The 23,889-nt window shown below is 41.5% G+C and overlaps 2 protein-coding genes across 2 annotated transcripts in view; one reads left to right on the forward strand and one right to left on the reverse strand.

Annotated features, from left to right (window-relative positions):
• Nucleotides 1–793: 793 nt before the first annotated feature.
• TM2D2 (TM2 domain containing 2) lies at nucleotides 794–7,028 on the reverse strand. The gene is made up of 4 exons (XM_032144302.2): nucleotides 6,719–7,028; nucleotides 5,816–5,903; nucleotides 4,111–4,226; nucleotides 794–1,811 (listed from the first exon to the last, which is right to left on the reverse strand). Exons 1-4 carry the CDS (start codon nucleotides 6,943–6,945, stop codon nucleotides 1,598–1,600), a joined length of 645 nt encoding a protein of 214 aa, XP_032000193.1. The 5' UTR covers nucleotides 6,946–7,028; the 3' UTR covers nucleotides 794–1,597.
• Nucleotides 7,029–7,385: 357 nt separating this feature from the next.
• ADAM9 (ADAM metallopeptidase domain 9) overlaps nucleotides 7,386–23,889 on the forward strand; it is a 110,782-nt gene continuing 94,278 nt past the window's right edge. Inside the window, exons 1-3 of the mRNA XM_032144303.2 lie at nucleotides 7,386–7,649; nucleotides 18,666–18,763; nucleotides 22,433–22,491. Of these exons, the coding sequence (XP_032000194.1) occupies nucleotides 7,553–7,649; nucleotides 18,666–18,763; nucleotides 22,433–22,491 (254 nt within the window). The 5' untranslated portion in view covers nucleotides 7,386–7,552. The remainder of the gene's footprint in view (nucleotides 7,650–18,665; nucleotides 18,764–22,432; nucleotides 22,492–23,889) is intronic.

The raw sequence follows: 23,889 nt of genomic DNA on the forward strand, positions 1-23,889 counted from the left end.
CAGGTTCACGCCCGCCTCGGCCTCCCAAAGTGCTGGGATTACAGGCATGAGCCACTGCGCCCGGCCTCCCTTAAACTCTTTATAACTTGTATAAATTTATAGGGTACCAGTACAATTTTGTTTCATGCAAAAATTGTGTAGATGAACCCCTTTAAGTTCTATGTAAATTCTGTGTATGTAGATTTTTCTGGGGAGAAGGTCTAGTTTCTTCATGACCCATAAACATTTAATAAATACTGTCTTAGGGTATAAAGATCATGAATTAAAAGTTTACCAATTGTTATGTTATAAGCAAGGTTAAGGTCAGTGTGGTACAGAACTTTCAAGACAGAATAGGATCATCTGTTTTAAATTTTTTACAGAAAATTGCCACCTTTAATAATGTAAAAACAGTGATTAATCAGGAATGATACAGCAAGAAATTCTTAGGAAAGCTACAAAATGATAGAATGTATCCAGGGAAGTTATTTTAACTGTGATATTTGGTCTTAAATTCAATTATTACGAGGTAAACTGAGTGAGTTCTACCTTGTTTCTAGAATTTGTAAATTATTCTGAGTAACAGGCTCTTCCATTGACTTGGCCACATTGCCCACCTTTGATTTTATATTTAATAGTTCTTTCAACTTAGATTGCAAAGGATGAGAACTGAGTTTTTAAAGCCACTTACTTACAATCTGGAACACTTCCTTTTATTCCTGGTGATTTGGGAATGCAGAAGTGTGGCTGTATCTCTTTCTGACTGCTGCAGCCCACAGGGAGAGCTAATCACGAAGAATAGTTTTACAGAAACTTGTATGAAATGTTAATTTTATTAGCATGGGCTGGTAAATGCTGATTTTTAGATTGGACAATTCTGCCAGGAGGAATAGCTCAACTCACACATCTGATGCCGCTGGCTTTCAAAACATAAGTGGAATGATAAAATTATTGCACTGCATATACTGCCTCTGGAACATAATGGAGACACAAGAGGGCTTAATAGGATGGCTCATTTCAAATGACTAGGTTTCTGCAAAACAAATGTAATTTTGAGTTTACGCCCCCTACTGAAAATACACATACAGTACTCCAAGTTGGCAAAATTTATTCTGCATTTAAATTCAGAAAGTCAGAATTTCAGTGTGTATTACAATCCACGGCCGTTTCTACTTCTGCTGAAGATTTTCATTGTTTAGCTTCAGATCTCCTTGCATGAAGACTCAGGGTCACAAGAGGAACGTGGATACAAATATTCATTTTGCTCAACTTGTTAGGTCCACTTGCTCTGAAGGACTGAAGATATAGCAATGTACAGAAAGGAAGACTATGGAAACCCATCCACAGCTTGTAAACTTGCCACTATCCATTATGTTTTGTGCACGAGGAAAGAAAGAAATTTGATTCCCACAACACTTTTTGCTTGTCATTCCATATGCAAGGTAAAATCTGGGTTGAAATTCCAAAGTCCAAAGAAGCCTTCTTAACCAAACAAATGCCCTCCAAAAGAGGGAAAATAACGTCAGGTCTGATATCAAAGAGGAGTTTTGAGCCTGTAGAGATGAATTCAGAAGACAGAGCTTTCACTTGCCTCCCTGGGCCATGATGGCAGCTCTTTTTAGTAAACAGTGCACCAGTTGCTGCCATCACTTGGCATCAGCCCTCCAGTAATTAGCAAAATAAGGTCAACAAACCACCAAATCCCAAGTCCTCCAAGTGTCAACAGCTTCCCTACTGCAGTGCCAGTGTGTCCCAAACAGAATCGATCCACACCAAAACATCCCAGGAAGAAGGAGTAGAGTAAAGTGGTTATGAAGTAGTGTCCAGTATACCTAGGTGAAAGGAATGAAAAGGAAGATGTTTTACTGCACGAAAATTTAAACCCTTAAGGATTAGTGAATTTAACACAAGTGATGAGATGGTGCAGTGGACCCTCTGTGGCCTTTTACCCTCTATTTTGTTTTCTTTTATGATATGGTCAGTGAGGTGAGAGGATCAGGAAAAACCAAAGTTTATTATACTCATAGGTCCTAGAGACAGGGGTAAAATCATGTTACACAGGGCTACCTGGCAAAGACACCAGGGTGGTTGGAAGATAGAAGCGAGGGGAAGGTTTTTGGCCACTATCTTCATTGGGGTTTCTGCAGGAAAGGCAAGACAGGACAGGGCAAATAGTTTAGAATTGGCTAGTTTGAATAACCTCAGCAGGCTCTAAGGTATAGGAGCGGTCCCTGGTTGCCTGGCACTTGGCCCCGAGAAAACTAAGGCAGAGGAATATTATTTCCTGGGGTGTACAGGCCAGAAACAGAAGATATGTCTCTGGACTAGTATGCATATCAAAGGCATGCTGCTGGTTGGGCCCTTTGCTATCTCTAAGAAGTGACTAGCTTCAGGAAGGGCAGTCTCTTCACAGCCAGAAAGGTTTTTAAGATGTCAAACATCATAATGTACAATAATTTAAAAAACTTTTTGACCATGGTGGTGGCTCATGCCTATAATCCCAGCACTTTGGGAGGCCAAGATGGGAGGACCACTTGAGCCCAGGCGCTCCAGGCCAACCTAGGCAACATAGCGAGACCCTGTTTCTACCAAAAAAAAAAAAAAGCCAGGTGTGGTGGAGCACATCTGCAGTCCTAGTTACTCAGGAGGCTGAGGTAGGAGGTTCGCTTGAGCCCAGGAGGTTGAGGCTGCAGTAAGCCATTTGTGCCACTACACTCCAGCCTGGGCAACGGAACAAGACCCCATCTCCAAAAAAAAAAAATACGCATTTTTTATAATACACCCTCTTCACCTTTACTTTACTTTCCTCTAAGAACCTCTAGTTGGTAGGGGGTCTCAACAGAATACTTGCTAAGATATGGAGCATCTCTAAGAACAAATACCGACTTTTGCAGAGTTGGATTGGACAAGAAGTCATCAAGCACATTTGCACAACAGGCACCATGGTAGCAGTAGGAGTCTGGGCTCCCATCCTCCTCTGTAGAGGCTCTTTTCCTGAGACTCAGCTGGCTTCCTGCGTGTAGTTCTCTAAGGAAGCACTGTCCTTAAATGAACACTTGATCTCCATACACTCTTTCCTGTTGTTTTGTGGCAGCGAAAAGCGAGGACTTCTTCATAAGGCTCTGCCCTTATCCACTGTGCTGACACAGCTGCAGTTACTCTAATATTACTAATCATAGTCATAGACTCTTTCCATTAGCAAACTGTACAAGGCAATTCTGTGCCTTCAAGCAGAATTTACAGAATGACCTTGATCCTTTACCTTTATGATAAACTGTTTTTCAGAGTGTGGAGCCTATACTTTTTATAATGAAACCTTTATTCCTGAAATACTAAGGCAATTTGCACAAGATTATATCTATCATAGGAATTTTGGGGCTAGATCATCTGGCCCAAAATTCTGTAGATGAGGGATAAACTGAGTGCCCAAAGGCACTTAGCAAGTTAGAGAAAGAGACAGTTAGAAATTCATCTTCTGGGCTTAAGTCCAGAGTCCTCTCTACTATAAACATATTGCTTCTGTCAATAAATTATGCACAATGGTAGCCACAGACCCTCTTTGGTGCTTAAAAAAAGTCGTATCAGGCCGGGCGCGGTGGCTCACGCTTGTAATCCCAGCACTTTGGGAGGCCGAGACGGGCGGATCACAAGGTCAGGAGATCGAGACCACGGTGAAACCCCGTCTCTACTAAAAATACAAAACATTAGCCGGGCGTGGTGGCGGGTGCCTGTAGTCCCAGCTACTCGGAGAGGCTGAGACAGGAGAATGGCGTGAACCTGGGAGGCGGAGCTTGCAGTGAGCCGAGATCGCGCCACTGCACTCCAGCCTGGGTGAGAGCGCGAGACTCCGTCTCAAAAAAAAAAAAAAAAAAAGTCATATCAAAAAATAACAATGAGCTGAGCACAGTGGCATGTGCCTGTTGTCCCAGATACTCGGGAGGCTGAGGCAGGAGGATTGCTTCAGCTCAGGAGGTCCAGGCTGCGATAAGCCATGATTGCACCACTGCACTCCAGCCTGGATAACAGAGTGAGACCCTGTCTCTTAAAACAAAAAATAAATAAATAAAAAGACAAGGAAAATGGCTCGACCTCCAACCAAGTACCAACTACTCCAATCAAAGTAACACTTACTTTATACAAGGTTTGTTTTCTCGTAGAAAGGTCCTAGGACTGGCACACTCAATTCCATCTAAGGCATGGCACTGGACTGAAGTGTGTTCCACGTCGTTGTAGGCCTGACCGCCGAACTGTGGAATAACAACCAAAACCAAAACCAACTCACCAGAGCAAGTGACACAAATATCTATCTTTATATTCACTAATGAAAGAATAAAAGCTGCCTCAGGACTACAATTATTCCAACAAGGTTGAGGTACAGCTGTGCTCGAGGGCAAGGAATTTAGTGACACACTTCTGAGTCCATCTTAAATGTACACTGTCTTAAAAAAACTCCTGCTTTCTTCTTCATGACTGGCTTCTTTAATAATATAGTAAAAAAGATCCCCAAACACACTCAATGTCATTAAAGGCCATTTAGAAGAGATGAACACAATGCTTTACTTATCCCATATTTACAGGAAAAACAGCATATAACTGAGCATTTGGGAGTGGGTATTTAAAAAGTCACTGCCTATTAGAGGTCTCTTTTACATCTATTAAAAATGAATAGAATTAGGAAAGAACTCAGGATATTATCTGACTCAGGACTTTATTTAGGTCATAAATGTGTATTACCTGATATCTATGGGACATCTGTAAGTTTAAATTCCAGCCAAAAATTTCAGAACTGGGCCTCTTACCATTGCTTAACTGAATTCTAGACAAGAAATCACAGATATTCATTTTTTACTGGTACCTTATATCAGTGCTTATTACTATTTTCATTGGCGAGTTCCTCAAAGGGAAGGGACTGGGAAATAAGAATGCTTACAGGATAAACTCAATTTTTAATTAAAATGGGCAAAAGTGATCTCTATACAATATTAACTCAAACTTTAATCAATAATTATCAACAGAGTAAAATTTCATTGTCTTAAAAAATATTTATCTATACATGATTTCAGTAAGAGTTGCCCTTTTAGTCTTATTACTGTCAGGTTTATTCCTCTGTGTCTGATTTAGTACAAAAAATGCCTTCCCATCATTCTCTTAACACCTGACCAAATCTTTACTTGCATTATGTGGCATAATAGGATGGTGAGTCCATGGTGGGGAGAAGATACATGAACTTCATTGGTTATTTTTAGAGACTGATTAGTAACTGTACACTCAGCTTTAGGGATATTACTAATAAAACTTAATAGCTTTTTTCCATTCCAAGAAGCCACTGTTAACCAATGACTTCCGCTGGAATGCTTTAATGTCCTACAAAGACATATACTGATAGACTCTATCTATCTCCTAAGGACATGGTGGAACCTGTTTGCCTGGAGAAAAGAAATGTCATTGGCAAGAAAAGCTCTGCCCCAAATGCATGTGTAACAAAGATACTGCCCAATCCATCACCAGTGTTGCAAAGTGCACAGACTTTCTTTTGCTCTTTCAGGGAAGGTGCATGCCTTGAAGGAGAGTCAGGGGTGACATTTTAGTTTCAAAATCTGTCAGTGGCCAAAGGAACCAAAGACAGGTTGGTTTTGGCACAGAGATTGCTCCTTCATAAGGAAACCAAATATCTTGTTCAGTCACTGACCCTGGCCATGCTGGAAATTTCCAGTAACAGTCTTTCTGAGGAAATTCTTCAAAAAACTTTGTACCTCTTACACTTTTATGTAATAGCATTCAGACATTCCTATTTCGTTATTGAAGAGTTTGCTCTTACAACAAAACAAATACTCACCTTGAGACAACCATAACCAAGTTCCTGGGATGCAGTTGCATTTCCAACATGATCCACTGGGTCTTCACATTCTATAAATTCATCAGGTCTGTAATTCACCAGTAAGATCATGATCATCATCATACCATCTTTGCAAATCGCTGTTTGCATGCACGTAATCAAAATAGGCAAAAGACATTTCTTCACCAAGTTTTCTGGGGTTCAGTTTCACCCTGCTGACCCCTTTCCAAGCCAATTAAACTGAAGCACAGCAGGTCAAATGGACAGCCACCCAAATGAACCTTTTGTTGGAGAAGGGAGGTGTTTTCTGATCCTGTTTCTATAAGGATTCTACTTCTGCCATGGTTTCATCTCTTCAGTAGGCAAACAACAAGATTCTGGGGGCAAAATTTAAGCCAAAGTATTCTCAGTCCTGTTTGCATTTCCCAAATGGCTTTTGTTGTTTGATCAAAAAGAGATGTCAAAAAATGGCGTGATTCTGCAACGGTAAGAATATTGATTGCTTTTTAAAAAAATGCCTTGTAGGCAGAGACAAGTCATTTACTCCATTTATGCCTTAGTCAGTACTGGCACCGAATCGACCGACTAATACTCTCCTTGGGCTAAAGGGCGCAGGGCAAAGAAAGCACAACCTTATGCCCTTCTTCCAGAGGCTACATGACGTTACTCCCACCCAGTTTTTCTTTCTGGATCCCAAAGGCTCCGTCACTGACACACAAGGGTTTTCTCTGCACGGGCTGTGAGAAACCTGGTTCATGATACTTGCCTCCTGAATGACCACTGGGTCCTCAGAGGGGCAGGGTCTGAAAAAATGCAGCGTCCCCCCAACCCTGCCTTCCCTTAACACCCATATATTCCTGGCACACCCTCCACGTCCACCCGCCTCGACCACTGGTAGCTTACAGGTAAGAGCAGAGGATGACCGGAGAGTGGGGGTCGCCATATTCCCAGCTCGCAGCACCCCCGGGGCCCTCCGGCTGGGCGGCGCCAGCGGATGTGAGCTCAGGCTCAGCGGTCGCATTTTGCGAGTGGCTCCGAGACACACAATGCAGCAGAAGTAAATTCCCCAGCAGCAAAGCCGCCTGGCCGCACAGAAGTAAGTAACTAACCGGGCAACCACCTAGCACCATCTTCCCGGGCACAGGAGCGGAGACCCGGCCTCCACCACAGCCCCAGGTCAGCAGCACGGACCCAATCACTGCGTGGTCAGGCCTTTCCGCGTAGCCCCGCCCACGTAGTCCCGCCAAACAGCCAATGGACGCGCAGCTCGGCGCTCCGCCCACCTCCACCAACCAACCAGAAAAGGTCGAGCAGACGGGCGGGGCTGCACCGCCCTCCGCTTCTGCTTCTCGATTCCTCTTCTGGTCTCATGCTCCTCCTTCTTTTGCGCCGAATGCGTCCTCCAATCGGATCCGTCGACCCCTAGGTGGGCGTGCCCGGCAGCCGACGGGGCGGGGCGGATATGACTGGTGGGCCGACTAGTGCCGTTTGCCACCGCTGGTTTAGAAATCCTATTCTCGCGCCGGGGACTGGATTTTTCCCTACGTCAGCGCAGCTAGGCGATGTCGGGAGCGAGCTCGGACCAAGGGCTCAGTTGCGTCAGTGCCGCGCGCGTGCTCGTCCACGGGCGCGTGCGCTTCCCGGCCAGCCTTGGGGCCCCGGCAGGGTTGGAAAATGATGGAAGAGGCGGAGGTGGAGGCGACCGAGTGCTGAGAGGAACCTGCGGAATCGGCCGAGATGGGGTCTGGCGCGGGCTTGCCCTCGGGGACCCTTCGCGTCCGGTGGTTGCTGTTGCTTGGCCTGGTGGGCCCAGTTCTCGGTGCGGCGCGGCCAGGTGTGTGTCCGCCCCCCGGGTCCGTTGGGACGGCTGCTTCCTAGGGACGGGGCGCTCGGAGTGAACCTGTGGTGCCTGGGAGTGGAGGGGCCCGGCCTGGGGATCGGACCCGGGGTCGGGGGGCGCGGCCGCTCCAGGTGTGTGCGGACCGGGGTCTCACCCGAGGCACGGGGTTTGGCGCCCCAAGCCCTTCTGGGCCCGGGTCCTCTGCCCGGCACCGCTTCCTCCGTGTCCTGTTCGGTGGAGCCGTTCCCAGCGTCCCCCCATCCCCCGCCGCCTCGCGCGAAGCCGGGTCCCCCAGACGCCCCGAAACCCGCGCTGGGGCGGGCGCTGACCTCGGCGGGCCGGAGCCCTGCAGGCTGGGCGCGCCCGCGGGCGTTCAGTCCTCCAAACGCCTGCAGGGAGGGAGCTGGCTTTCGCTCGTGGAGTTAATGTCGCTTCGAAAGAGACTGAGAGATGAAACTTTTGCTGCAGGTTATAATTTGAAATTTTGACGTTCATGGTATCCTTGGGTCAACACAGCTAAGTTTAGTGGTGGAATAAAGGTGGGTGGGAGGACGCTCATTTCTCTTAGGTCATTTTTGTAGTAAGAATATTTTGTAAACGATGTGCTACCTTTCTATAGCCAAACCATTCTTAAAAAAATCTGTGTTTTTATTGGGTTCGTACTGTGTTAAATCCGGACAGATAATCCCTGCTCTTTTGAACTCACAGGATTATTGTAGGAATTAAATCATTTGTGTGAAATCGTTTTTGAATTGTGAAACTGCCCTTGGCTGTGTAAGATACTTGTATTGGAGATGCCCAAACATAGTGGAAGCAAATTGTCAGCACGCTGGCGTCTTTCTGGAAACAAGTTGTTTATTTTGGATTTTGTATGAGATAATTATTTGCATGGCTGTATTTTCTCTATCAAGAGGATGATGGAGAATGGGAGTTTTTACTAAATCATTGATTGAAAGTTATTCAAAGATGATGATAGAAGATTTCAACGCAGGACTGTTGACCTTCAGGAAACTAATTACTGGTTTTTCTTATCTTTGGCTGCTTCATTTGAAATTAAGTAAATTTGCCCTGGTGTAGAAATGTTGAAACTCTGAAAATGTTTTGAATGGGAAGTTGCCAAATTTCTTCTGGTTCAAACTACTTTTCCGGTGGTATTCTAGATGGTTAACGTTCACCGATGTTTAAGGTGAAGACGATTATACATTCGGAGTTCTATTAATCTGTGATTTTTTGTGTGTTTGTAAATGTAAATAAGACTGTATTTTTAAATGTTAATATAAATGTCAGTCATTACCGACCTGCATTAGATGAATGGAATATCCTGATGGTCTTTAACTGGTTTTGGCCAGCTCCTCACTTCGGCATGGGTATGCCTCTTCAAAGTTTAGCCACCGTTTATGGAACTCCCATAAACACCACACAGTTGCTTGTAGAGGGGCAGAAGGTGACTAAATATGCTAAGCGCATCTGAGAGATGTTGGGGAAGGATTTTTAGAGAAAATAATGTTTGAACTGGGTTACATCGGTGATTTTTCGAGTAGAATAGTAGGAATACATTCTAAGCAGAGGAAAGTTTTTGCAAGAGTATGGTGGGGCGGGGGGCGTATGAAAGAACATGACTTTTTAGGAAATGATAAAAATGTCAATATGTCTTCATGCAGACTATAAAAGGGAGGGATGGAAGCTCAAACTAAGGTAGGTTGTTACCAGTTGTGAAGAGTCTTCTGTGCTGAACTAAGGGGTTTGGACTTCACCCCGTAGGAAGTTCTTTGGGCAGTGGAGGTTTTAAGTAGGGGTGCGACCTAATCTCATTTTCTGTTAAGAAAACGGGCAACACGGTGGAGGATAGAATCTAGGAGGGAGAGACTAGAGGCTGGGACACTGGTTAAGAGGCTTTTGTAATAGTGTGCAGTGAGTCAACTCTTGTTTCTGTCGGGGAACGTTCATACAAAATCAGCTGACCACATTTTTGCAGTATAAGATGTTTAAAAGGTGCACTGAAACGTTTTCCAGGATTGAAAGAGGAATTTGAGGTACCAGGCACACCTCAGTTACATTAGGAGTTAAGTAGGTTTTATAGGATTTTTACTACCATTTATAACATTGTCTCAATGAGGAAATGCAGTATAATTTCCAAACAGCTGACTTTCAGTAAACTTTTCTTTTGTTTGTTTTTAAACTGACAAAGGTAACTGTGTCATTGTAAAAAATAACAAGGGGAATCAGGTATGAAACCTCTTCTGATTTTCTAAGGTAGTAATTATGATGAACAGATTTAGAATTTTTTCTTTAAACAAAGACTGGCATTCTAAAGAAAATGACTTTGAAAGCTTACTCATGGTGAGTCACTGTAAAATGATTTGTGTAGTAAGAACTTAGGTCCATACTAATCTCGTTTTCAGATGCCAGCAAAATATTTGAATTTGATATATTTGTGTTTGTGCTGATAGGAGAATGTAGCCTTTTACATTTAAGGATGATTTGGTGGTTTTCAACCTTTTAAGTAAAAAAGAAAGCATATATAATTAAAATATGTACAAACCTAGTTCCCAGTTTCCAAGACAGTTTTCAAAAAGCACTTGAAGCTTTAACTTACCAAATTTATATTTGCTCTTTGTAAAAAATCCTGGTTTATAATAGAATTTATTGTGGAATCCCCCAAAAGATGCAAGCTCTAAGTAACTGGAAGCTTTTTCTTGGGAATATCCACAAGCTCAAACATATGACATAGCCTCATATTTCTTTTTCCTCTTTGATACGTAACATATACTGGAGGCTTGGAGTCATGCCATCCTTTTGAGTCAGCGCTATGGAACTGCCTCATAAATGAATGCAGTCCTTTTGGTATCTCAGTAGCTAATCCCTCACGGTCTTTTTTTTTTTTTTTTTTTTTTTGAGACGGAGTCTCACTCTGTCGCCCAGGCTGGAGTGCAGTGGCACGATCTCGGCCCACTGCAACCTTCACCTCCCGAGTTCAAGCAATTCTCCTGCCTCAGCCTTATGCCTGGCTAATTTTTTGTATTTTTAGTAGAGATAGAGTTTCACGGTGTTAGCCAGGATGGTCTCGACTTCCTGACCTCGTGATCCGCCCACCTCAGCCTCCCAAAGTGCTGGGACTACAGGCATGAGCCACAGCGCCCGGCCTCTCTCACAGTCTTTGAATGGGTCTAATGTGGACCCAACTAAAGTTGGATAGCACAATGTTGTGTGTATATTGAGAGATTATTGTAGTTTATTTTCCATTTCATGTTGTTATTTTAATCAGATTATTTTCCCTACGTGATCATATGTGGGACACTGCTTGAGTCACGTCTTTTTTTTTTTCTTTCTGAGAGACGGTCTTGCTCTGTTGCCCAGGCTGGAGTGCAGTGGAACAGTCATAGATCACTGTAACCTCGAATTCCTGGGCTGAAGCAATCCTGCTGCCTAAGCCTCCTGAGTAGCTGGGACTGCAGGGGTGCGTCACCATGCTTGGCTAATTAAAAATTTTTTTTGTGTGTGGAGAGGAAGTCTTGCTCTGTTGCCCAGGCTCGTCTGGAACTCCTGGGCTCAAGCGTTCCTCCTGCATCAGCCTCCCAAAGTGCTGGGATTACAGGTGTGAACCACCATGTCTGGCCTTAAATCTCGTCTTTTAAGAGTGAGCTAGGGAACCTTAGAAATTAACTTGGTCCGTTTTAAAATATGCATTACTGTTTGTATTTATTTATGTTTATGGTAATGTAAGTATTGGGTTACTAAACCTTATTGGAAGAAAAGAAAATGATATCACCCCTAGACGTGTTATATTGTAGGGCAGAACTCATTCCCACACAAATGGGACATTCCCTTTGATGAATTATTCTTTTAATGAGATTTTTCATGATTTAATTCATTTTAGGATGATTTTAACCTCTTCCCTCTAGTAGTGTAGAATCTTCATATGAGTAGACCCCAGGAGAGCCTGATTCTGATCAGTCTTATTGAAAGGCTTAGAATCCTGTTGTGAAGGTATCTTGGGCCTAACCTCCCATCCCAGCCGCTTAAGAGAAATGATTAAGCAGTCTGTGGATAGCAGTACAATGAAATATGATTTTGCTATCAAAATGACAAATGTGTAGGCTATGTAGATTTGTAGAAAAGTTGATACAAAAGATGTTAATCATAAAAAGTAAGGTTCACTTTAAGTCATATGTGATAATTACAACTATCAGAACTATGTTTGTTTAGCTATAACAATCAGAAGAGGTTATTTATTCAACACATATTTTATTGAATATGTACTGTACCAGTGCAGGAAATACATGATGAATAAGATACCGTCCTTGATCTCAAAGAACTTAAATTCTTTGCTGGAGGAACGTAAATTGTCTAGGGTATTAAATCTTAGAAATGGGTGGTGTTTTTCCCAAAGGGACACTTAAACAAACAACAGAAGCCATTTCTTTTTAAATGTAAAGATGGGTAAATATTTAAGAAAAGTGTAACACTACAAAAAGTAAGAGTGTAGACATAGCAGTAGAAATTATAATTAAGTATGTTTGAAGGTAGTTTTTTTTTTTTTTTTTGAGATAGAGTCTCGCTCTGTCGCCCAGACTGGAGTGCAATGGCTCGATCTCGGCTCACTCCAACCTCTGCCTCCCGGGTTCAAGCGATCCTTCTGCCTCAGCCTCCTGAGTAGCTGGGATTACAGGTGCGTGCGCCACTACACCTGGCTAATTTTTGTATTTTTAGTAAAGACAGGGTTTCACCATGTTGTCAAGGCTGGTCTTGAACTCCTGACCTCGTGATCCACCTGCCTTGGCCTCCCAAAGTGCTGAGATTACAGGCGTGAGCCACCACGCCCAGCCCAAAGGTAGTTATTAATGTATGGTATGTATTTATCTGGAATTGACCTGGTGAATACTAGAATGATAAAAAGGCAAAAACTGCAATTACTTTTGCACCAACCTATTATATGGCTGGAAATAACAGTGCTTTGTAGATCTAATTGAAACAATTTCTCTACAAGAAATACTTTGGAAACAGAATTATCTTATTTATCCTGAATGTGGAGGCCAGGTTTATTTTTATTTTCTACAGTGGAAGTACTTAAAAGTGGCTGTTTGTTTATGTAGTAGGCAGGAAAAAAATGAGAGAAGCCCATGGTTTGGAGTTCACATTTGTTTGCTTTGCAATTAGGTAGAATCCTTTTTTTTTTTGAGACAGAATCTCACTCTGTTGCCCAGACTAGAGTGCAGTGGCACAATCTGGGGTCACTGCAACCTCCACCTCCCAGGTTCGAGCGATTCTTCTGCTTCAGCCTCCCGAGTAGCTTCAGCCTCCCGAGTAGCTGGGACTACAGGCACGCACCACCATGCCTGGCTAATTTTTGTATTTTTTTTTAGTAAAGACGGGGTTTCACCATATTGGCCAGGCTGGTCTGGAACTCCTGACCTTGTGATCTGCCCGCCTCGGCCTCCCAAATTGCTGGGATTACAGGCTTGAGCCACCGTGTCCAGCCACAATTAGGTAGAATTCTTTTAACTCACTTCCCTGTACTATGATTACTGTTATGAAAAGCGTGCTCAGACTTCCTCTAAAACACACTACAGTGTATAGAAAGATCTACGGAGTTAGAGAAAGAAAGAAGTGCAACTAACACCTTTTCCTTTCTTTAAGATTAGACATGTTAAGTTTCATGTTTCATTGGTTCACGTTTTCTCTTCAGGCTGTTTTCTTTTTTTCTTTTTTTTTAGACGTAGTCTCCCTCCGTCACCCAGGCTGGAGTGCAGTGGTGCAATCTCAGCTGACTGCAACCTCCCCGTCCTGGGCTCAAGTGGTCTCGTGCCTCAGCCTCCCGAGTAGCTGGGACAACAGGCGAGCACCACCAGGCCTGGCTAATTTTGCATATTTTGTAGAGACAGGGTTTTACCATGTTGGTCAGGCTGGTCTCAAACTCTTGATAAAATAAATGATTAATTGTAGCATTTTGGTTTTCAAAATGAGAATTGTGTTTAAAATGCAAAAGAAGGAAAGAAAGTTATATGTAATTTTCCTATATTTAGCTTTTATTTTACTTCATTGGCAGTCTGGGTAAAAAATTCATAGAAGGCAGAAGACTTGGTTTCTAGTCTTGGCCTGAAACTTTTAGCTGTCACAACTGGGGGATGCTATTGGCATCTAGTGGGTGGAGGCCAGGCATGCTGCAAAACATTCCACAGTACACAGGACAGCCCCCTTACAGGTTGAAGGTTTATACAAATAATGTTAAATCTCTTTTTTTATGTTAACGTGGAAAAATGTTATTTTGGTTCCCATGAGAAACTGCTACTATTTGAAATTAAAAAAAAAAAAAAACAACTAAAGGGAACTTGGGGAAAATCTATGCAGGATATGAACAGGAAAAAAGAAAAAAACCTGACCTAGAGATAAGAAAGGAATTTTGGGAAAAAAACATAGGAAGGAGGATTTTCATACAATTAGTATATATTTTTTGATGGCATTCCCCCAGTATGTGCATTTGTTATGATGTTTTGGAACTTTTTATGACATGGCTTTAATTCAGAAAGTGGTTGCTTGGATTTTAGAAGCAAGATGTCAATATCAGAATAACAGCTCTTACATACAGAAATTATTTCAGGGTGCTATAATTTTGAAAGCCTTTTAAATATAAATGATTAGTTACGGCATTTTGCTTTTCAAATGAGAATTGTGTTTAAAATGGAAAAGAAGGAAAGAAAGTTACGTATAATCTTCCTATATTTAGCTTTTATTTTGCTTCATTGGCAGTCTCGGTAAAAGATTCATAGAAGACAGAAGACTTGGTTTCTAGTCTTGGCCTGAAACTATAAGTAAAGTAAACTAACTTTGCCTATGAAGTAACTGAACCTGTTTCAAAATGAAAGCTCTTTAAATGCCTGCCTGCCCATAAGAATTACAGATGCTTTATTTTTGGAGGCATTTCTTTTTCTCTGTTATGTTTGCTTCTGAGTTGTAATGAAAAAACTTCAGTTTGGTTCTATATTGTTTAGTTTCTAGTGTAACAGTTGTCTGTGTCTATCAGCATATGTATTCTTTCTTTCTTTCTTTTTTTTTTGGCAGTGTCTCCCTCTGTTGCTCAGGCTGGAGTGCAGTTGCATAATCATGGCTCACTGCAGCCTTGATCTCCCAGGCTCAGGTGATCCTTCCACTTTAGCCTCCTGAGTAGCTGGGACCACAGGCATGTGCCACCATACCCCACTAATTTTTAAATTTTTTTGAAGAGACAGGGTCTTGCTCTGTTGCTCAGGCTGGTCTTGAGCTCCTGGGCCAAGTGATCATCCTGCCTTGGCCTCTCAAAGTGCTGGGATTACAGGGTTGAGCCACCATGCCTGGCAAGCATATATAATCTTGTCTGTAATGATTTACTTAAAGAGAATTTTTTTTTTAAAGTGAAAGCATGTTTATTAAGAAAGTAAAGGAATAAAAGAATGGCTACTCCACAAGCAGAACAGTGGCATGGGCTGCTCAGCTGAGTATACCGATAGTTACTTCTTGATTATATGCCAAACAAGGGGTGGATTATTCATGAGTTTTCCGGGAAAGGGGCAAGGATTTTTAGAACATATAAGGTAACTTCTGGGCATTGCCATGGCATTTGTAAACCGTCATGGTGCTGGTGGGAGTGTCTCTTAGCATGCCAATGTATTATAAGTAGCATATAATGAGCAGTGAGGACGACCAGAGGTCACTTTCCTCGCAGTCTTGGTTTTGGTGGGTTTTAGCTGGCTTCTTTACCGCAAACTGTTTTATCAGCAAAGTCTCTGTGACTTGTATCTTGTACTGACCTCCTATCTCATTCTGTGACTAAGAATGCCTAACCTTCTGGGAATGCAGCCCAGTAGGTCTCAGCCTTATTTTACCCAGCCTCCATTCAAGTTGGAGTCAGTCTGGTTTGAGTGCTGCTGACATATTTTCCCTCGTCCTTTTACATGGGAACCTTAATCCTAAGGATTGCAGAGGGACAAAGATCTATCTTCTGTGACTTCTTCAGGCTGAATAGGGGCAATCATATTCCTGCCTAACTATAGGGTATCTTGTACCCAGGGTAGAGAGGAGCTCAGTCACACGACGTCAGTTTGCTGAGGGCCGTTCACAACTCTGAGTTCTGTTGAGTTCACAACACAAAAGGTGATATCTAGAAGATTAATAAGATTAATAATTAATAAGTGTTCAATTTAAGAAAACATTCAGTAAGCTTATCCTGCATTCCTACACAAAGATTACAATAGCAATATATTTCATGACAGTAAAGCAAAATAAGTAAAATTATTCCAAGTAAACTAAATAGAAAGGTGTTCCATGAACTGGGCAATTGTTGGAACCAAGCTGATACAGGGTTATTAACTGATTCCAAAATATGCCCAGAATTAGAATACTGATCCAGATGTTAACATTAGCCATCCCTCTTGTTTCTTCTGAGCTGCAGTTAGAGATCACTGATTGGTTCACTGAAATAAGCAGAGTCAGTCCAAATTGCAGGGAAAAACTCAAAAACAACTGATGAGACTAAGGTGTACCATAGTTCTTGAAACATAATTTTTCTCTTTCCTGTCCCCCATTTTCATTAAAAACAAATCATGATAGGACTGATAGGATATGACGGTTAGCACAATAAGCTTTAGTCTTATTATACTTGGCCTGATTGTTTGAAATAAGTGCAGTAAGAATAATTATTTGCCACATAGGCACTTTTTAATTGGCTTTGATGGAACTTTGTTCCATAAGGAATCTCAGCTGAGGTGTTTTTTAAAGCAGAGCTCAGCCATGGGTTTGCACAGTTAAACACAGGTATGAGTTGGGTAAATTCCTCTGCTTTTGAGGTCCCAAGATAACTTGACACACCTGGGACTGTAGATAGTGACATTCTTTATTTACAACAGATCAGGAACCTCATACAGGGACTGTGTAGACAAGGTACGTGACCAGTTTTCTCAAGGGGCTTTTATCAGTTCTGTAAATCAAATTTGATTCCTTAAAGGAAAGCACAACATTCCAGTCAAAACTTGGTAAAATAACCAGTTTCTCCAGTTGTGTCCTGTGCAAAAGAAAACAGATTCTTACAGAAATGTAAGGGATTGATGGGTAAAGAGTTTTTTTTTTTATTATTATACTTTAGGTTTTAGGGTACATGTGCACAACGTGCAGGTTTGTTACATATGTATCCATGTGCCATGTTGTTTTGCTGCACCATTAACTCGTCATTTAGCATTAGGTATATCTCCTAATGCTATCCCTCCCCGCTCCACCCACCCCACAACAGTCCCCGGAGTGTGATGTTCCCCTTCCTGTGTCCATGAGTTCTCATTGTTCAATTCCCACCTATGAGTGAGAACATGCGCTGTTTGTTTTTTTGTCCTTGCGATAGTTTACTGAGAATGATGGGTAAAGAGTTTAAAAGCTGTTTATACATGCATTATATTGGGTATGATATAATTTATGGTTTCTTGTTTGCAGCTGTTTGTATCTTTTTAATCCCAAACCAGACAAATTTATAAATATTTTATATACAATGTTATCCTGGAAAAAGTTAGATGTAAATAATTCATCTTAATCTATATTTGAGAAATCTGAGGGGTATTAGGAAACTCATGAGTGAATGAACATATAGATTGGATCAAAGGAGGTGAGTATGAGAGTAGGGAGACCAGGTAAAAAGGTATCATAGTCATCTAGAGGTGAGGTTAGTAAGGCCTAAGCCATTGGTAATAATGCTGGAAGAAAAAGAGGTTGTGTTGGACTTATCGAGAGACTATGTATTGGACTCCCACATGGTGTGTCTTCCTAAGAGATTTGTACTGGCAATTTTGATTATACTCAATTTCGATTCAAGTGATGACTTTAGAACCCAAGCCCTGCTTAAGACATCATGATTCCACGCTGATAGACTGAACAGAATTGGAAATGGGAGTAAGTCTGCATGACTTTCGGAGTTCTTAACTGTTAAGAAATTTTGCATAAAGTTTGTGTTTTTGTGATGGATTAATGGCTATAATTTGAGAGCGTAGCTACATTGTTGAGTATATATTTGTTAGAGTTAACCCATCAGATATTAAAAGTACCTTTTTCCCCTTACAGTCCTTGTCCATTTAATAAGTGTCTTAGTCCGTGTTGCTATAAAGGAGTACCTGAGACTGGGTAATTTATAAAGAAAAGAGATTTATTTGATTCACTGCAGGCTGTACAGGAAGCATGGCACAGGCATCTGCTTCTGGTGAGGACTTTAGGCTGCTTCCATTCATGGTAGAAGGGGAAGGGGAGCTGCCTGGTACAGAGGTCACAAGGCGAGAGAGGAAGCAAGAGAGATGGGGGAGAGAGGCTCTTTTTAACAACCAGCTCTTGAGGGAACTAGTAGAACAAGAACTCCTTCTCCTACCCTGGCCCCTCAGGGATGGCATTACTCTGTTCATGAGGGATCCACTTCCATGACCCCAACACCTGTTACTACACCCCACCTCCCAACACTAGCACACTGGGGGTTAAATTTCAGCGTGAGATTTGGAGAAGTCAAACATACAAACTATAGCAGTAAGTATTTAGTAGTATCATCTGAGGTGATGTTATTCATGCTGGGTGAGGGGGAGGAATGGGAGATGAGTGAAGGGTGCTAGACTCTAGGATACCTTTCCCCCATTTCCCCACCAAACCAGTTCTTTTCTTTCTTCTTGTGTTTATACCTTAAGATTTCTTTTGAGAAAAAAGGGTTAGGGTTTATAGCTAAAAATGTTTGAAATGATTGCTATGTATATTTATAATGTTTGGATAAAGACTGATATTCTTTTTTAAGAAAATACATTTTCCTCCCTCATACTTACCTAATGCATTGCTATTTTCATGTATTAATACAACTTTATATAAAAGTACTTTTATTATATGCATATTGTAATATGGGAATGTAATATGGGAATGTCAGGTGATTTTTCTGTGATTTGAACGTTTTGATTTTTCATTATATTGTGTTCCCACGTAGTTTTTCAGTTTCACTTATTGTATTTGTTTTTGACTTTTCTGTAGGCTTTCAACAGACCTCACATCTTTCTTCTTATGAGATTATAACTCCTTGGAGATTAACTAGAGAACGAAGAGAAGCCCCTAGGCCCAATTCAAAACAAGTAAGTTATATCTTGAGAAATAATATGTGGTTAATTTTTTTCTTTTCTGTTTTAGCACAAAGGTGTTATTTGTAGCAGTGATCAGTTCAGTGAGTTATTACTTGGCTGTTACTTAGCATAGCACCATATGGTACTGATGTCCACTGGATGTTAATGCTAGTAAAAGCAACATATTGAGCCTTAATATCCTTTTTTTTTTTTTGAGATGGAGTCTTGCTCTGTCGCCCAGGCTGGAGTGTGCAGTGGTGCGATCTTGGCTCACTGCAACCTCCACCTTCTGGGTTCAAGTGATTCTCCTGCCTCAGCCTTCTGAGTAGCTGGGACTACAGGCGTGTGCCACTATGTCTGGCTAATTTTTTGGTATTTTTTAGTAGAGACAGGGTTTCACCACGTTGGCCAGGCTGATCTCAAAGTCCTGACCTCAGGTCATTCGCCTGCCTCGGCCTTGCAAAGTGCTGGGATTACAGGTGTGAGCCACCAAGCCCAGCCAGTATCTTTTTTTTTTTTTCTAAAGACAATATGATCAACTAGAAACATAACAGAATAGAATAGTTAAACAGAATTCTATCACTAGGGTAGGCTGCTGATTATATACATTTTAACTGACAGGCAATGGTCACAGTGATTTTATTATAATAAGAATTATAATTCTTATTATAATTATATAACCTCACTCAGTTTGTGATAGCTAGAACACTTTATACTATATCTTCACTGATGGTGGAGAGTGATAATGTGTTAAATGCATATATTTTATGTTAGAGAATATTTACTAAAATACAAGTTTTATTTTCATATTGGAAGAAACCTACTGTGCTGTAAATGGGGTAACCAGTGCACAGAAATTATTTTTTCTACTATTCTTTTGTAAAGTTTGTTCAGAAATAATCTATTTGGACTTTAATTTTATAAGTCCTTCAACTTTATAGAAGTATAATTAAATTTTATTATAATTTAACAATGGCAGGTAATAACACATAGAACTTAGCTTATTATGAATTGTATTAATAGCTGAATTGCTGATACACTCAGAAATGTAAGGCAGCTTGCCTGTTTTTTAGGGAGTGGGCATTGTAAAAAGAACAGTGGAGTTGAGGATCAGGAACTTTTAGTTTTGGTCCTCCCTGTGAGTACCACCACGTACTAGTTGGGTTGGTCACTCAACTCCATTTACATCTCTCCAACTGAGGAGTAAATGACTCTAAGATCTCCTCTGTAGATGAATTTATACATTTTACTTGTTTTTGGTTTGAACTGGACAGGCTACCATTTGATTATGTTTTGTCTTAGGATAGAGTTAATCAGTTAATCCCTGTTTGGGTGCGATCTTGGCTCACTGCAGCCTCCGCCTCCTGGGTTCAAGTGATTCTCGTGCCTCTGCCTCCTGAGTAGCTGGGACTACAGGCATGTGCCACCATGCCCAGCTAATTTTGTATCTTTAGTAGAGATGGGGTTTTGCCATGTTGGCCAGGCTGGTCTCGAACTCTTGGCTTCAAGTGATCCACCTGCTTCAGCCTCCTAGAGTGCTGGGATTACTGGCATGAGCCACCTGTTTTCCTCCTTTTCTTCAGTCAGTGGTAGACTTTCAGCCTAGGGACTGTGTTTTCTACTTTTTTGTGTCTCTGATAGTATCTTCATTTAGTACTTCCCTCATTAATACTTGAGATCGTCATAGATAACTGTCATTTTTATGCTTTGGTTAATATTTGGAGAAGTGATATGGTCAGTGCATATTGAACTGGATTTTGCTCATTCAACAGTGAATGTAATTAACTTGTTCAAAAGTACTTATTGAGTTACTATTGTGTGCTAGGCACCATTTAGGTATTGGGGATATGGCAGTGAACAAAACAGACAAAAATTTATGCTCTTGCATGAATGCAATCTTGTATTCTATGGAGCTTGCATTCTAGTGAGGGGGGAGAGAGAGAGAGAGAGAAAAACAAAAACAACAACAACAAAAACAAAAAACCCCCCCAAACCAAAAATGTATATTACTTCAGATGGTGATAAGTGCTATGGAGAAAATTAAAGCAAGAAGGGGGATAGGGAGGCTGGAAATGGTGAGTTGCTGGGGAGAGGATTGCATTTTTCAGTAGGATGGCCAGGGAAAGCCTTATGAGAAGGTAGCCCTTTAGTAAAGACTAGAAGGAGTGGAGTGAACAATCCAGGCAGATACTTGGGGGAGGCGTAAACTATCACAAAACAATCTTCAGTCTCTCGATTTCTTTTTAGTAGAAATAGCAGTGATGTTTTTACATCATGTGATTGTCTAAGAGCAGAATGAGTAGAAAGGCACATGACAAAGCTGTGGCAATAGAAAGAGCTTGGTGGTTTTGATGGCCCACTGGAGATTGGGGTAGATGATGAAGGGTTCTTGGATTCCCATGCAGGATGTGGAGGTAGATGCCAGGATCATCCATAGGTTGGTCTAGTGCTTAGAAGTCAGAGGCAGATGTGCCGTAGTGAAGGGGATGATGCTGTTTCTTGACAAAAGGTTAACTGAGTCTGGAAATGGAAGGGAATATTAAGTAGACACTTCTGATAATGTTAGTTGTCGAGTCCCTCCATGACTTTCTTTTTTATTAAAGAGTTAAGACAAAGTCACATCTCTTAGTTCCAGAGATCACGTTAAGCACTTGTGGCTAATGACATGGTGAGTTGCTGGGGAAGTTGTTTCAGAGTTGTCTGAGGTAGAGAAGATGATCCCATGAATTAGAAGATGTGTATATATAAGTTACTTTAATTCCTTGACTCTAAGATGCCATCAATTGTGAGACACACCATATTGTTTTATGTACTACTAATAAAGACACAGAAGTGGCCCAGCAGGGTGGCTTATGCCTGTAATCCCAGCATTTTGGGAGGCTGGGTGTATCACCTCAGGTCAGGAGTTCAAGACCAGCCTTACCAATGTGGTGAAACCCTGTCTCTACTAAAAATGCAAAAATTAGCCGAGTGTGGTGGTGGGCACCTATAATCCCAGTTACTCGGGAGGCTGAGACAGGAGAATTGCCTGAACCCAGGAGGCAGAGGTTGCAGTGAGCCGAGATTGTGCCACTGCACTCCAGACTGGGTGACAGAGTGAGACTCTGTCTCAAAAAAAAAAAAACAAAAAAAAAGGAGGTGCTGCTAGTTAGACTAGACTGCTTTGCCTTTGTATGCTGCATCCTCGTTTCAGGGACATTAACGTGAGAGAAAAAAGCATGTTTTAGAATTGATGAGATGAGGTAAGCCCTGTAATTCGTATCATAAAAGGAGTTGAATTTCTTTTTAACTTTATATAACTAGAACTAGGGATAATTTCTTGAAACCAAGAGTTTCATTTCATTTAGACGAAAGCAGGAACTATCTTGTACTGTAGGTAATACATCGATGGACTTGAGAAGATAATCCCTGCAGTTATAGCTGAATTAGAAATGAATTTAAGAAGAGTTAGATAGACATGAGGTTATTTTCCATGATCAGCTATGAAAGGAAGGAAGGGATGATCAGAGTATATTTTTTATTATTTAAGAATAGACACAAAGTTCTTCTATTAAACAGTTCAGCCAGTACCAAATTATTTTAATTCAGGATGGAATTTCCTGTACCTTATAAATGAGATATTGTTGAAAAGTAATTTTTAAAATGATGTTTTATTCTTCTTTTCTCCTTCTGTGCATTTAGGTATCTTATGTTATTCAGGCTGAAGGAAAAGAGCATATTATTCACTTGGAAAGGAACAAGTAAGACATTTAATTTATTTTGGCTTTTCAGTAATGTTTTTCCAATAGTATATTGGTTTTCTTTCTAGTTTGATATGGTTTAGTGGATCCTGAACCCTGGGATTAAGCAGATTTAGCTCTTCATATTGGTGCTGCACAGTGGCAGCTGGCTGGGCAGGCAGTGACTTCTAAACAGGAAAGAAGGCAGAGACCAGAGCCAAGTACCTCCAGTTTATTCTTTTCAAATGCATCACTAAGGGAGCAAAGGCTACACATATGTGGGGGAGTTGGGGAGAAGGGGAGCCTGCAGTGACTGAATAGGGTCCAATTACTGGAAAGACTAAGGTTCCACAGGCTACTTCCATGCCTACTCACATAGACTTTAATAAAGGTAAAGGATATAATGCATCAGGACAAAGAAAGTGCAGGCAGTCATCAAGGCACGACCCCCAGAGTCCTTTCTCAGTTGCACAGATGTGTTTTGCCTCCAGATTATGAACCACTGAGATATGTGTGAGGCATCATATTTTCTGGGGAACCCAGGCACAAGTTTACTGAAGGTATCTTTTCTACCTCGCTGATCATGTAGCTAAAGTCAGGCTGTGTACCCAACTAAATCGGATAAAAACCTTCCATTTATTCATCTCTAGTCAATATAGACAGGCTGTCAACCATTGTGGAAGACAGTGTGGCGATTCCTCAAGGATCTAGAACTAGAAATACCATTTGACCCAGCCATCCCATTACTAGGTATACACCCAAAGGGTTATAAATCATGCTGCTATAAAGACACATGCACACGTTATATTTATTGTGGCACTATTCACAATAGCAAAGACTTGGAACCAACCCAAATGTCCAACAATGATAGACTGGATTAAGAAAATGTGGCACATACACACCATGGAATACTATGCAGCCATAAAAAAGGATGAGTTCATGTCCTTTGTAGGAACATGGATGAAGCTGGAAACCATCATTCTCAGCAAACTATCGCAAGGACAGAAAACCAAACACCGCATGTTCTCACTCATAGGTGGGAATTGAACAATGAGGACACTTGGACACAGGAAGGGGAACATCACACACCAGGGCCTGTCGTGGGATGTGGGGAGTGGGGAGGGATAGCATTAGGAGATATACCTAATGTAAATGACGAGTTAATGGGTGCAGCATGCCAACATGGCACATGTGTACATATGTAACAAACCTGCACGTTGTGCACATGTACCCTAGAACTTAAAGTATAGTAATAAAAAAAAATATATATAGACAGGCTGGTCCTGGGTGCCTCCAGGGGAGTTTTGAACTTGAAATGGCATATTTATGAATCACTAGTTAGCACATTGCATCTCTGACTTGTCCATAAGGCCTGGAAATAAGCATACAGCTGCTCCAGTCCTGCTGCAAGAGAACCTG

The sequence above is a fragment of the Hylobates moloch genome, unplaced genomic scaffold, assembly GCF_009828535.3.
Source record: "Hylobates moloch isolate HMO894 unplaced genomic scaffold, HMol_V3 SCAFFOLD_22, whole genome shotgun sequence".
In the NCBI taxonomy this organism is placed as follows: Eukaryota; Metazoa; Chordata; class Mammalia; order Primates; family Hylobatidae; genus Hylobates; species Hylobates moloch.